Below are 15,067 nucleotides of genomic sequence, written 5' to 3' on the forward strand. Positions count from 1 at the left end.
AGAGTCCACACTCCCAATGCTGGGGGCCCGGGTTCGATCCCTGGTCAGGATCGAACTAAGGCCGCAACTAAGACCTAGCACAGCCAAATAAATAAATATTTTTTAAAATTATAAATAAATATAAATAATTTTTTTTTACTTTTTCTTTAAAAAAAGGAACTTGGTCTTTGCAACAAATTGTGTTGGGAAAACTAAATATCCACATGCAAAAGAATGAAGTTAGACCCTTATCTTACACCATATACAGTAAGTCCCCTACGTACAAACTTTCAAAGAGGCAAATGTGCGTTCCATCAGCGTCAGGTGTGAGTGAAATTGTAGCTTGCCCTCCGTCTCCTATTGCTGACAATCCTTCAGCTCTACCATTTCCCACCTCCTCTCCCTCCGCCAGTCAGTAACCCTTCTTTCCTGTTCACTTGATGCCAGCCCCTGTATGCCAGCTGTTGTCCAAGGTAATGTACTGTAAGATTAAAAATGTTTTCTTTAGTTTTTGTGTTTGTTTTTTATGTATTATGTGTGTGAAAAGTATTATAAATCTATTACAGTACAGTACTATATAGCAGATTGTGTTAGTTGGGTACCTAGACTAACTTTGTTGGACTTATGAACGCACTTTCAGAACAGAACTAATTCATATGTAGGGGACTTACTGTACAAAAATTAACTACAGGGAATTCCCTGGCAGTCCAGTGGTTAAGACTCGGTGCTTTCACTGCTGTGGGCCTAGGTTCGATCCCTGGTCGGGGAGTTAAGTTCCCACAAGCCTCGCAGTGCAGCCAAAAAATAAATAAATAAAAAATAAAAAACTACAAATGGATCAAAGACCTAAATGTAAGACCTAAAATCATAAAACTCTCATAAGAAAACATAGGGGTGGGCTTCCCTGGTGGCGCAGTGGTTGAGAGTCCGCCTGCCGATGTAGAGGACACGGGTTCGTGCCCCGGTCTGGGAAGATCCCACATGCCGTGGAGCGGCTGGGCCCGTGAGCCATGGCCGCTGAGCCTGCGCGTCCAGAGCCTGTGCTCCACAACGGGAGAGGCCACAACAGTGAGAGGCCTGCATACCACAAAAAATAATAATAATAATAAGAGGGCAGACGAAATGAATGACGTTGCCTTCCCTTATTAAAACAAACATACATAAACCTTCAGCTAGTTTTCCTGGGGGAGTTCTAGAATAGTAACTCACAAAAGCATTGTAGAAGTGTACCTCTATTGTTTTACTCCCTGTCTCGTCTCATGTTTCTCCTCTTTTCTGAACTAAAATCTTTTTCCCTCTTTTTAGTTTTCTCCTTCCCCATGTGTGGTAGACTGTCTGCAAGGATGGCTACCAATAGTTCCTCTCATTTCTATATATACATGCTGCTCTTCTCTTCAAGAGGTGTCATCTATTTCCCCACACCTTGAATCTGGACTGGCCTTGCTACTTGCTTTAACCATAAGAACGTGTTGGAAATAAAGCTGTGACAATTTGAGGCTTAGGACGCAAGAGACTTGGCAACTTCCACTTTTCACTCTTGGAGCCTTGGAGTCCAGCTATCCTGCTTGAGAGTTTATGTGAAGAGAAAAGCTCTGGCCAACAGCAGGCACCAACTAACCGATGTATTAGGCCATCTTGGATCACCCAGACTCAGCCAAGCCTCCAGAAGACTGTCACATGACTGACCCCAGCTGATATGACATGGAGCAGAAAAACCAGCTGTGCCCATCCAACCCACAAAATAGTAAGAAATAAGTTTTTGCTTTAAGCTACTAGATTTTGTGGTGGTTGTTATGCAGAAATGGCTGACTGAATTGTGATGGGCAAGATACATTTAGATAGAATGGGCACATCCTTGGGAGTTGTCCTCAGATAAAGAGATGACTATTCTTGAGATGTCTACAAAAGAGCTTGAGGGAATTCCCTGGCGGTCCAGTGGTTAGGACTCTGTGCTTTCACTGCCCAGGTTCAATCCCTGGTTGGGGAACTAAGATCCCACAAGTTGCGCAGCACGGAAAAAAAAAAAAAAAAAAAGAAAATCTTGAGGCAATAAAGTAAAATATGTGGCTGATTTGAGTTTGTCTTATCCAATTATAGATTTTCCACCAAAAACTAGCATAAAGAAAACCAGATACAAAGATCTTTTTTTCTGACCACATATAAGAAGACATGAATGTATCTCATTTTGTCCAATACTCCATCTGTTGGACCTGAGCCAAACAAGAGAACAGGTTCTCAGACTTAAACATCTTACTCCTTGAATTTGGCTTTAAGGTGCAAGGAGGCGGCTTCCCTCTCCTAGAGTAAGAAACCTACACTTACTGGATGGAGAATATATCAAAATATCAAGCTTCTTAGGAGTTGCACTTGAAATTGAAGTCAATTTCCAATTGTCCATGTAATGGAAGTTAAAGCCAGTAAAATATAATTTAAAACTTACCTGAGGAAAAATATTTTTATTTTTGTTTTGTTTTTCTTTTTTGGAATATACTGAGTTTCACTTTTCTCATTATATTTTACCCATGACATGTTATTAAAATGACATCTCAGGAATTTCCTGGCAGTCCGGTGGTTAGGACCCTGCACTCCCACTGCCAAGGGCCCAGGTTCAATCCTTGGTGAGGGAACTAAAATCCCACAATCTGCGAGGAGCAGCCAAAAAATATATGACATCTCATTCCACCCCCAAGCCCAACAGGGAAAGGAAGCCCTAAAGTATTAGAAGAAAGCATTTTATTTTATTTTATTTTATTTATTTTTGGCCGCACTGCATAGTGAAAGCGCTGAGTCCTAACCACAGGACCACCAGGGAGTTCCCTAGAAGAAACCATTTTAAAGTTAAACTTTGTTTCAACAATAAATTTTAAGCATTTAGTAGACAGCTCCAACATTACCAGTTATCTCATAATTTGGAATGTGGCAAAATCAAGGCACAAAATATCTCTCTTCCTCTTCCCTGCCCCCAATTATGCAGAGAGAAGGGATGTAAGGAATTGAGAGTTGTTTCTCATGAAGTACAGGACAGGAGGCTGAAGGAAAAACCTAAAGGTGATCTTCAAATACAAAGGAGAGTCATCAGTTTTGCTTCCAAATACAGAATGTGAAGGGGAGAAATGGCAATTGAAGTAGGTAGGGTTCTTTTTGAGGAATGGATTATCAATTCTCTGAGGGAGTTAAAGTAAGCATAGGAAAATAGATGAGATTACTTTCTTGATTTCTTTATGTATAAGCATTTTTCCATATATATATTTTTTTGGTGGGGGTTCTTTTTATTTTTCAGTGCTTTTTTTAAAAAAAATTTTTATGTTGTGTATATTATTTATTTATTTGGCTGCGTTGGGTCTTCATTGCTGCGTGTGGGCTTTCTCTAGTTGTGGCGAGCTGGGGCTACTCTTTGTTGTGGTGTGCCAGCTTCTCATTGTGGTGGCTTCTCTTGCTGCAGAGCACAGGTTCTAGGCACGTGGGCTTCAGTAGTTGTGGCGCACAGGCTCAGTAGTTGTGGCTCACGAGCTCTAGAGCACAGGCTCAGTAGTTGTGGCACATGGGCTTAGTTGCTCCGCAGCATGTGGGATCTTCCCGGACCAGGGATCAAACCCATGTCCCTTGCGTTGGCAGGCGGATTCTTAACCACTGTGCCACCAGGGAAGTCCAAGGTGGGGGTTCTTAATATGAAAACTTTCACACATAGAGAAAAGTAGAAAGATTAGTATAGTGAATAGCTATATTCCCTTCCAAATTCAACAATTAATATTTGTTTTGTTTTGTTTTCTAACAATTAATATTTTGCCATATATATTTATTTGCTGAACAATTTTAAAGAAAATTATGAAACAGGAGGGAAGAGAGCAGGGCACAACCTTTAAAAGAATGACATAGCCAGAGGACATGACAAAAACTGGTTAGAACCTATCAGGCCCAAGATGGCGGAAGATTCAACTTGCAGTGGACCTTGAGCCTCATTATATGCTCATTGTAATACTTTAGCATATGCTACATGACACACCCACCAGGTGCCATGACAGTTCTGAGGATGACCAAAAAAGCCCAAAAAGTGGGTGGTGACCCAATTCCTGGAAATCCCTGCAAAAAAATATAATCAAGGACTTCCTTGGTGGCACAGTGGTTAAGAATCTGCCTACCAATGTAGAGGACATGGGTTCAAGCCCTAGTCTGGGAAGATCTCACATGCCGCGGAGCAACTAAGCCTGTGAGCTAACACTACTGAAGCCTGCGCGCCTAGAGCCCGTGCTCCGCAACAAGAGAAGCCACCGCAATGAGAAGCCCGTGCACCACAGTGTCGAGTAGCCCCCGCTCGCCGCAACTAGGGAAAGCCCGCGCACAGCCACAAAAACCCAACGCAGCCAAAAATTAATTAATTAATTTAAGAAAAAAAAATATATATATATAATAAAATGTTGAAGTTGTAAAGTAGTTCTCTCAGCCTCCACCTTAGAGAAGGGCCATGGGAACCACCCAGGAATTACAGTATAGTCTGTATTAAAGCTACCACAGAAATGCAGGAAATTATTGTTAGGAGGTAACTTACAATGGAAAGTAAAACAATACTGCCCATCCACCTGTGCCCTGCCCCTCCAATATTCTCTTGCTTAGGCAAGCAGGGGAGAATAATTTCACCTTTAAGAAACTCAGAAGGGAAAAGGCTGCTAGAATAGGAGGGAACATTGAAGCTTTGGATCTCCAAGTTTCTTGGAAGCTTCTGTGCTCAATGGAGAACTCTGGGTGGGGCCCAGAGAAGAGGAATAGGGACCTGACTACTTAGGACTATGTCTAGGATTTAAGAAGCTGAGGTAAGGGTAGATGAAGTTTTCTATATAGTCAACCCAGATCATTAGGGTAAGAAAGGAAATCAAGATTCATTCTTTCAAGAATATTGTGCATTTAGGGACTTCCCCGGCGGTCCAGTGGTTAGGACTCTGAGATTCCACTGCAGGGTGCACAGGTGATCCTTGGTCAGCGAACTAAGATCCCATATGCAGCGCAGCACAGCCAAAAAAAAGAATATTGTGCATTTAACTGGTAGGTCCCTGCTGTTGCATCTTTTCAGGAAGCTTTGGATACAAGGGGCATAGGTGAAAGAACCCCCAAAATGTCAATAGTGTGCTGCTGGGATGGAGATATAAAGATCAGTTTGTAGCCTTGCCTCAAGGAATTTGTGTGTTTTTTGGAGGGAGGGAGGTGCCAAAGACAAGTACCTGAATAACTGGCAGCACAAGTTTTTAATTTATAAATATACATATATATGTGCATATAAAGTCAATCCTTATTATTCACAGATTACATGTTTGTGAATTCATGGTCATCTACAGACATGTGCAGATCAATATATATATTGTTTTGAGAGCTATATATATAATATATATATCTCAGTAAGGTACTGTGATCGAGAAAGTTTGGCAACCACTAGTGATGGAGAGGAGAGCTCCAGAGTAAAATTTGGGAGATCACCTATGCTTAGAGGACAGCAGAGAGTCAGTGAAGGATGGAGAAAGGCCAGTCAGTCATCAGTCACAGAGACTGATAAGAACTAGAAGAGAGCCGTTTCAAGAAAAAGGAATGATTGATCAGTTATGTCAAATGCTTCAAAGAAGTCAAGTATGGGGACTTAAAAAGGTCTTTGAACGTGGCAGCTGAGTGACCTTCAACGTATCCATTTTTGTGAAAATGATTGCATATTATCCTCAGAAATCTGGAAAAAGTCTAGTAGACCACAGCATGAAAGGGAGGCCTGAGGAAAGATTTATGTTTTTGTCTTGCTTTTTAAGATGGAGGACCTAAGCATATTTGTAGGCAGAATGGAAAGATTAAAGGAACAAGCTGAAAATGCATAGTCTTGGAAAAAGGCAAAAGACACTGAGATTAAGAGCAAAGGGAGAGGGAAAAAAAAAGAAGAAAGGGAGAAGGGTCATCCTGGGCTTGAAGGAAGACACTTCTTTAGCTATGGAAGCAAAAGTAGATGTCACAATTTTTGTTTATTTATTTTATTTTAAATTTTATTTATTTATTTTGGGCTGCATTGGGTCTTCGTTGCTGCGTGCAGGCTTTCTCTAGTTGCGGCGAGCGGGGGCTACTCTTCCCTGCGGTGCGCGGGCTTCTCATTGCGTTGGCGTCTCTTGTTGCGGAGCAGGGGCTCTAAGCGTCCAGGCTTCAGTCTTTGTTGGCTCAGTAGTTGTGGCTCGTGGGCTCTAGAGCACAGGCTCAGTAGTTGTGGCACACGGGCTTAGTTGCTCCGCGGCATGTGGGATCTTCCCGGACCAGGGCTTGACCCCTTGTCCCCTGCATTGGCGGGCGGATTCTAAACCACTGCACCACCAGGGAAGCCCACAATTTTTGTTTATTTTTTAATAGTGTTTTTACTTAATTATTCAGCTCTAGCATGCCCATAAAGTAGTGTCAGAACTGCTAGCCCGTCTTCCTAATTCTATTACATAATTTATGTATAGTTATTTTTGTCTTTAACCTCGCAGTATCTAGACAAGATACTGTTTCCCAAAGTTACTTCAGGGTAGTTCTTTTCTTCATCACTCTTTCAGTGTGACTGTGTTTTTTTTTGTTTTTTTGTTTTTTGTTTTTTTGCGGTACGCGGGCCTCTCACTGTTGTGGCCTCTCCTGTTGCGGAGCACGGGCTCCGGACGCGCAGGCTCAGCAGCCATGGCTCACGGGCCCAGCCGCTCCGCGGCATGTGGGATCTTCCCGGACCGGGGCACGAACCCATGTCCCCTGCATCGGCAGGCAGACTCTCAACCACTGCGCCACCAGGGAAGCCCCTGACTGTGTTTTTTTTATGTAAAATACAGTTAGACCCATATGTTACTGTTTGTATACCATTTTGGGTTCCTTCCACATTCTCTCTCTTTTTTTTTTTAATATATTTATTTATTTATTTTTGGCTGCGTTGTGTCTTCGTTGCTGCATGCGGCTTTCTGTAGTTGTGGAGAGCGGGGGCTACTCTTTGTCGCAGTGCGCGGGCTTCTCATTGCGGTGGCTTCCCTTGTTGCAGAGGACAGGCTCTAGGCATGCGGGCTTCAGTAGTTGTGGCACGCGGGCTCAGTAGTTGTGGCTCGCGGGCTCTAGAGCGCAGGCTCAGTAGTTGTGGCGCACTGGCTTAGTTGCTCCGCGGCATGTGGGATCGTCCCGGACCAGGGCTCGAACCCATGTCCCCTGCATTGGCAGGCGGATTCTTAACCACTGCACCACCAGGGAAGCCCTCATTTGTTTGCTTTATTTATTTTGGGGGAATATGAAGGGCATGTAAAGAATTACCATGGTGCTATACAAAAAGGTTTTCTCAAAGAAGTGTTAACCCTATCCTCATCTGTACTACCCCTTCCCATTCTCCTCTTTTTACCCCTTTTCCAACCACCCCTGTTAACCAAATTCCTAAGTTTCTGAGAACTGCACTTTTCCTCCACCTTTTAAAAAACAGTATAGGGAATTCCCTGGCGGTCCAGTGGTTAGGACTCTGTGCTCTCACTGCTGAGGGCCCGGGTTCAATCCCTGGTCGGGGAACTAAGAAACCACCAGCTGAGTGGCGTGGCCAAAAAAAAATTTTTTTTTAAATAATAAAAATAAATAAATAAGAATATAATATGTGAAATATCTGAAACAGAAACTGTTAAACACCTATTCCAACATCTCTTTATCTTCCTAAATCATACAATCTCTGATATTAGCTTGGCACATAATCACCTGGGTAAACAATCCCATTCTCCCAGTCTCCCTTGCAACTAGATGTAGCCACGTAAGTTCTTGCCAGCGAGTTGCAAATAGAAAGGTTCTGTGCCAGCTTTTGGCAGATTGATTTAAAAGATTGCTGGGCAATAAGAAGCCCGGACACCGCAATGAAGAGTAGCCCCCGCTCGCCGCAACTAGAGAAAGCCTGCACACAGCAACGAAGACCCAACACAGCCAAAAAAAAAAAAAAAAATGTAAAAAATAAATTTAAAAAATAATAAAAGATTGCTGGGGAACTTCCCTGGTGGCACAGTGGTTAAGAATCCACCTGCCGGGCAGTGGTTGAGAGTCCGCCTGCCGATGCAGGGGACACGGGTTCGTGCCCCGGTCCGGGAAGATCCCACATGCCGCGGAGCGGCTGGGCCCGTGAGCCATGGCCGCTGAGCCTGCGCTCCGCAGCGGAAGAGGCCACAACAGTGAGACGCCCGCGTACCGCAAAAAAAAAAAAAAAAAAAAAAAAGAATCCACCTGCCAATGCAGGGGACACGGGCTCGATCCCTGGTCAGAGAAGATCCTACACGCCACGGAGCAACTAAGCCCCTGTGCCATAACTACTGAGCCCATGTGCTGCAACTACTGAAGCCCGCATGCCTAGAAGCCGTGCTTCGCAACAAAAGAAGCCACCGCGATAAGACGCCCGAGCACTTCAACAAAGAGCAGCCCCGGCTCGCCGCAACTACGCAGCAATGAAGACCCAACGCAGCCAATAAAAAAATAAATAAAAATAAAAGAATGCTGGGATGTCTTCTCTCTCTCTCTTTTTCTCCAATCCTCCATCCTACTGCCTGGAACATGAATGTGATGGCTGGAAATCCAACAGATATCTTAGACCATAAGGACAAGGGCCCTAGGGATCAAGGAGTGGAAAACTTAAAGAATCTGGATCCCTGATGATATCTCAGACTCTCCATAGCATTTCCAGAATCCTGTGTGTGTGTACTTCACAGTTTTTAAATGGCACTTAGGGTTGTCCTCAGTTTCAGTGAAGATGAAGATAGCCCTGCACTATTCTTGCATTCAAATATTTCTTTCTTCACCCTCACATTTCATAAACCTCGGGTTGCCCTAGAAAAATAAAGATTGGCACAATATTAGTATGCTCTTCTTAAGATATGGTGTTTAAAAACTGAAATAGTTGAAATTTAATATCACTTCAGGATCATTTCTCTAATGTGGGGAATTAAACATATGAAGCTTGGATGGGAATATAGCTGATAAGAAGTTATGATAGAAAATCAATCTAGATATAGAAATAATTTAGCAATTATCATATCTATCCCTTTACTCTTTCCTCATATTGATGAATGCTATAAATATCTGTTAGTACTTAATCAGTGTTCTATTCATGAGCATCAGGCAATAAGCCATACATGCTGAACAGAGGATCAAAAAACATAAGGGCTTCTTTGGCATTTTCCTGAGGATTTTGAAGCCCTTAAAGTTACCCATATAGAAATATATCTTAGATATTGTGTGGGAGTTAGATATTAGTTTTATTTCCATGTTGCAAATCTGGAAACACAGAACTCAAGTGATCTGAGGTCCTCTGAGGTAAAAAGTGATTTCTATCACAGATCTGGCACCTGATGCACTCCTTCAACAAATTATTTATTGAGCAGGAATCAAGAGAAAGCTGCTAGAAATAGAGACTTCCCTGGTGGTCCAGTGGTTAGGACTCCACGCTTCCACTGCAGGCAGCATGGATTCGATCCCTGATTGGGGAACTAAGATCCCGCTTGCTGCTCGATGTGGCAAAAAAAAAGAAGAAAAAAAAAAGCTACTAGAAATGAAACCAGTCCTGTAAAGACTGCTGTTGGCATCTGCAGGGGTCAAGAGAGTAACCCATGGGGACGTCCCTGGCGGTGCAGTGGTTAAGACTCCCTGCTTCCATGCAGGGGGCACAGGTTCGATCCCTCGTCAGGGATCTAAGATCCCTCATGCCAGGATCTTAAAATTTTAAATAAATTTTTAAAAATTAAAAATAAAAGAGAGTGACCCATGGGCTAGGAATTAAGAATGTCCCTCTATAAGCCTGGAGTGGAGGTTCCTGAGAAGTCAAGGGGGACTCAGATTTGTACACTTTAATACAATTTTTTTTTTTTTTTTTTTTGCCGTGCGGTGTGGCTTGCAGGATGTCAGTTCCCCGACCACGGACTGAACCAGGGCCACAGCAGTGAAAGCCCGGAAGCCTAACCACTAGGTCACCAGGGAATTCCCAAATTCTTAGTTTTAAAAAAGTGAGGGAGTCAGTATCCTCAGGGTAAGAACAGCCCTTCTGCATGTCTCCCTACTGACCTCTATCAGCAGAGGTCAAGTGGGAACCCCAGAACTCTTCATGTCCTGGCAAGATTCCCCACTGTGGGACTTCCCTGGTGGTCCAGTGGGTAAGACTCCATGCTCTCAATGGAGGGGGCCTGGGTTCTATCCCTGGTCGAGGAAATAGATCCTGCATTCATGCCACAACTATGAGCCCAAATGCCACAACTAAAAGACCCTGCATGCCACAAATAAAAGATCCTGCATGCTGCAACTAAAAGATCCTGCATGCTGCAACTAAGACCCGGCACAGCCTTAATTAATTAATTTTTTAAAAAAGATTCCCCACTGTACTCAATATTCACAGCCTCTCTACCACCATCTCCCTTGAGATCACTATGCCCTTTATCCCTGTGCAGTCAGTTATCATTAGAATCCAGGAGTCCCCAGCCATGCCTTATGCCCTGGACTCTAAAATTCCTACAGTCTGTATATCATTGCTTCTAACTCCATTTTACATGCCTTCCCACATTTTGAAATCCTTTCACAACTGAACTCAAGATCAAATATCTGCAAAATCCCTTATATCCTCAATCTCTTCTCTGAACATTTCCTTCACCTTCTTGCTCTAAGTGTAACCTGGCTCTCCTTTGATGGCAATGTTTCCCCTGCAGCCCTCTTGAATGTAGCTATTCTCCTACACTCTGTTACTATTGGGCCTAGAGGTGGGGTAAGTGTCCTCTTTAAATCATAAGTTATCAGACTACAGACAGCCTCCAACTTAGAATTGTTTGACATGGTGATTTTTCAACTTTACAATGGTGCAAAAGTGATATGCATATAGAAGAAACCATACTTTCAAATTTTGAATTTTGATCTTTTCCTGGGCTAGCAATATGTGGTACAATACTCTCTTGTGTTGCGGGGCAGTGCAGTGACCCACAGCTCCCAGTCAGCCACTCGATCACAAGGGTAAACAAGCCATACACTGACAACAATTCTGTACCCATACAACTATTCTGTTTTTCGCTTTTAGTACAGTACAGGCATACCTTGTTTTATTGTGCTTCACTTTACATTTTTTACAAATTAAAGGTTTGTAGCAACCCTGCATCTAGCGTGTCTATTGGTGCTATTATTTCCAACAGCACTTTGTTTCCATGTCACATATTGGTAATTCTTGCAATATTTCAAACTTTTGCATTATTATCATATTTGTTATAGTGATCTGTGATCACTGATTTTTAATGCTACTACTGCAAAAAGATTATGATTCACTGAAGGCTCAGATAATGGTTAGCATTTTTTAGCAATAAAGTTTTGTTGTTGTTGTTGTTTTGGTTTGGTTTGGGTTTTTTTGGCCATGCCACTCAGCATGCAGGATCTTAGATCCCCAACCAGGGATCGAACCTGTACCCCCTGCAGTGGAAACACAGTCCTAACCACTGGATCGCCAGGGAATTACCAATAAAGTATTTTTTAATTAAGGTATGTACATTGTTTTTTTAGACATAATGCTGTTGCACACTTAGGCTATAGTATAGTGTAACCATAACTTTTATATGCACTGGGAAACCAAAAGATTTGTGTGACTCACTTTATTTATTTATTTATTTTTGCGGTACGTGGGCCTCACCGCTGTGGCCTCTCCCGCTGCGGAGCACAGGCTCCGGACGCGCAGGCTCAGTGGCCATGGCTCACGGGCCCAGCCGCTCCGCGGCACGTGGGATCCTCCCGGACCGGGGCACGAACCCGTGTCCCCTGCATCGGCAGGCAGACTCTCAACCACTGCGCCACCAGGGAAGCCTGACTCATTTTGACATTTGCTTTATTGTGGTTGTCTGGAACCAAACCTGTAATATCTCCAAGGCATGCCTGTATTCAGTAAGTTACATGAGATGTTCAACACTTTACTATATTTATTTATTCAAAGTTTTGCTTTGTTTGTTTTTTGGCCATGCCATGTGGCTTCTGGGATCTTAATTCCCCGACCAGAGATCCAGAGATTGAACCCAGGGCTATGGCAGTGAAAGCACTGAGTCCTAATCACTGGACTGCCAGGGAACTCCCTTATTTATTCGTTTATTTTTACATTCTTTTAAAAATATTTTTTCCATTACGGTTTATCCCAGGAGATTGGATATAGTTCCCTGTGCTATATAGTAAGACCTTGTTATTTATCCATTCTAAATGTAATAGTTTACATCTACTAATCCTAAACTCACAGTCCATCCCTCTCCCTCCTCCCTCCCCCTTGGCAACCACAAGTCTCTTCTCTACATCTGTGAGTCTGTTTCTGTTTTGTGGATAGGTTCATTTTTGCCATATTTTAGATTCCACATATAAATGATATCATATGGTATTTTGCCTTTTTTTCTGATTTCACTTAGTATGATAATCTCTAGTTACATCCATGTTGCTGCAAATGGCATTATTTTGTTCTTTTTTATGGCTGAGTAGTATTCCATTGTATATTATGTCCCACATCTTCTTTATCCATTCATCTGTCGATGGACATTTAGGTTGTTTCCATGACTTGGCTATTGTGAATAGTACTGCTATGAATATAGTACTGCTATGAACATAGGGGTGCATGTAACTTTTTGAATTATAGTTTTGTCTGGGTATATGCCCAGGAGTGGGATTGCTAGATCATATGGTAGTTCTATTTTTAGTTTTCTGAGGAACCTCCATACTGGTTTTGTTTGTTTGTTTGTTTTGTATTTTTGGCTGCATTGGGTCTTTGTTGCTGCATGCAGGCTTCCTCTAGTTGTGGCAAGTGGTGGCTACTCTTCTTTGCGGTGTGCTGGCCTTTCATTGCGGCGGCTTCTCTTGTTGCGGAGCACAGGCTCTAGGCCTGTGGGCTGCAGTAGTTGTGGCTTGCGGGCTCCAGAGCGCAGGCTCAGCAGTTGTGGTGCACGGGCTTAGTTGCTCCGCGGCATATGGGATCTTCCCAGACCAGGGCTCAAAACCATGTGTCCCCTGCATTGGCAGGTGGATTCTCAACCACTGTGCCACCAGGGAAGTCCTGACTTACAGTATTTTCAACTTACCATGGGTTTGACATAACCCCATCGTAAATTGAGGAAGATCTGTATACTACACACTAGCTCTTCTTGTAATTTATTGCCTCTTTCCCTAGGTTACTTCTACTCATTCCTTTAAGGCTTTAGATCCTGGCTATCACCCTCTCCAGGGACAGCCATCAGAATTCTTGGTGATATCAATAACCCTTCAATACTTTGGCGTTTCAAGTTCCTTGACCTCTTCTCCTCCAATGATATTCTCCTTCACCATACCTGAGCCACCATTTCAATGATTATATGACCTTGTCATCACCAAATAACTGCATCACCAATAACTGCAACCTTGTCATCACCAATTCATTTCCTTGCAACCTTCTTTGGCCACATACTTGAGAATGTGTAATTTTAATATATATTAGATAATTTGGAGGTGATTGTAATTTCTTAAATCTTTTTGTAAAGACATTGAATAATGCATCTCAGCATATTTCTTGCTTCTTTATTGTCTCCCTCATTAAAATGTAAGATGTATGACGGTAAGGACTTTTGTTTTGTTCATTGTTATATCTTCAGCATCTACAACAACACCTGGGCCATAGTAGGTGCTCAATAAATATGTGTTGAATAAATGGAGGAAATGCCTATTACATATCAGGCCCTAGGAGTACAACAAACAAAACAAAATCTCTGACTTTATGGAAACTACAATTTTTAAAAATATTTATTTGGTTGTGCTGGGTCTTAGTTGCGGCTCACAAGCTCCTTAGTTGTGGCATGTGAACTCTTAGTTGCGGCATGCATGTGGGATCTAGCTCCCTGACCAGGGATCAAACCCGGGCCCCCTCCATTGGGAGTATGGAGTCTTATCCACTGCACCACCAGGGAAGTCCCAAGAAAACTACAATTTTATAGTGAAAATAAAAATATTAAAGTGGTAAAAAAAAAAAAGTGGTAAAACTTCACTATTTAGATAACAAAGTACCTTTTAAAATTATTTTTTATTGAGATATAATTGACACATAACATTATATTAGTTTCAGTACAAAATCTTTTTTTAAAATTATTCGGCCATTATGCAAATGTTTGTTTCTGGTCTCTCTGTTTTGTTCCATTGGTCTACATGTCTGCCTTTAAGCCAGTACCACACTATTTTTTTTTTAAATATTTATTCGGCTGTGTCGGGTCTTAGTTGTGGCAAGTGGGCTCTCTAGTTGTGGCGTGTGGGCTCCAGAGCGTGTGTGCTCAGTAGTTGCAGCATGTAGCCTTAGTTGCCCGGTGGCATGTGGGATCTTAGTTCCCCGACCAGGAATCAAACCCACATCCCCTGCATTGGAAGGCAGATTCTCAACCACTGGACCACCAGGGAAGTCCAGTACAAAATATTCTTGTATCTGTGTCTGGACTCTATCAATAATACCCCATTCCTGTTATTGGTTATCATTAATGTTTATACAGAGGTGATCAGATCTGTATGAAATCATCACTTTGATATATGCTTGATCATCTTTGGCAAATTGTCTTAGGTTAAGCTGCTCTAACAAAGTACCATATACTAGGTAGCTTATAAACAATTGAACTTTATTTCTCACAGTTTTGGAGGCTAGAAGTTTGAGATCAGGGTACTAGCACGGTTGGGTTCTGCTGAAAGCTCTCTTCCCAGTTGCAGACTGTGACTTTTCATTGTATCCTCACATGGTGGAATGACGGGAAGAGAGAGGTCTCTGGGGTCCCTTCTAAATGGGCACTAATCCCATTTATGATGGTTCACCCTCATGACCTAATTACCTCTCAAAGTCCCCACCTCCTAATACCATCACACTGGAGGTTAGGATTTCAACCAATGAATTTTGCGGGGGACACAAGCATACAGTCTATCACACAAAGCCAAAACTTTAACATTCCAGGATTAGAGTACCAAAATAGTTCTATCTATATACACTACATAAGAGATCCTCCTTACAAGCGAAGCCTTGAGTTTTTGTATGTGAAGGAGTTTAGAACCTGTTTACATACTAGTTTAAAAGCCCTTAGGCTTTCATCTCCTTCCCTCTTTC

At 42.5% G+C, this 15,067-nt stretch overlaps 1 protein-coding gene across 1 annotated transcript in view; it reads left to right on the forward strand.

Annotated features, from left to right (window-relative positions):
• Nucleotides 1-13,539: 13,539 nt before the first annotated feature.
• Nucleotides 13,540-15,067, forward strand: part of PTGES3 (prostaglandin E synthase 3) — a 32,703-nt gene continuing 31,175 nt past the window's right edge. The window contains exon 1 of the mRNA XM_060167038.1: nucleotides 13,540-13,549. Within this exon, the coding sequence (XP_060023021.1) occupies nucleotides 13,540-13,549 (10 nt within the window). The remainder of the gene's footprint in view (nucleotides 13,550-15,067) is intronic.

This window comes from Lagenorhynchus albirostris, chromosome 11 (genome assembly GCF_949774975.1).
Source record: "Lagenorhynchus albirostris chromosome 11, mLagAlb1.1, whole genome shotgun sequence".
Lineage (NCBI taxonomy): Eukaryota > Metazoa > Chordata > Mammalia > Artiodactyla > Delphinidae > Lagenorhynchus > Lagenorhynchus albirostris.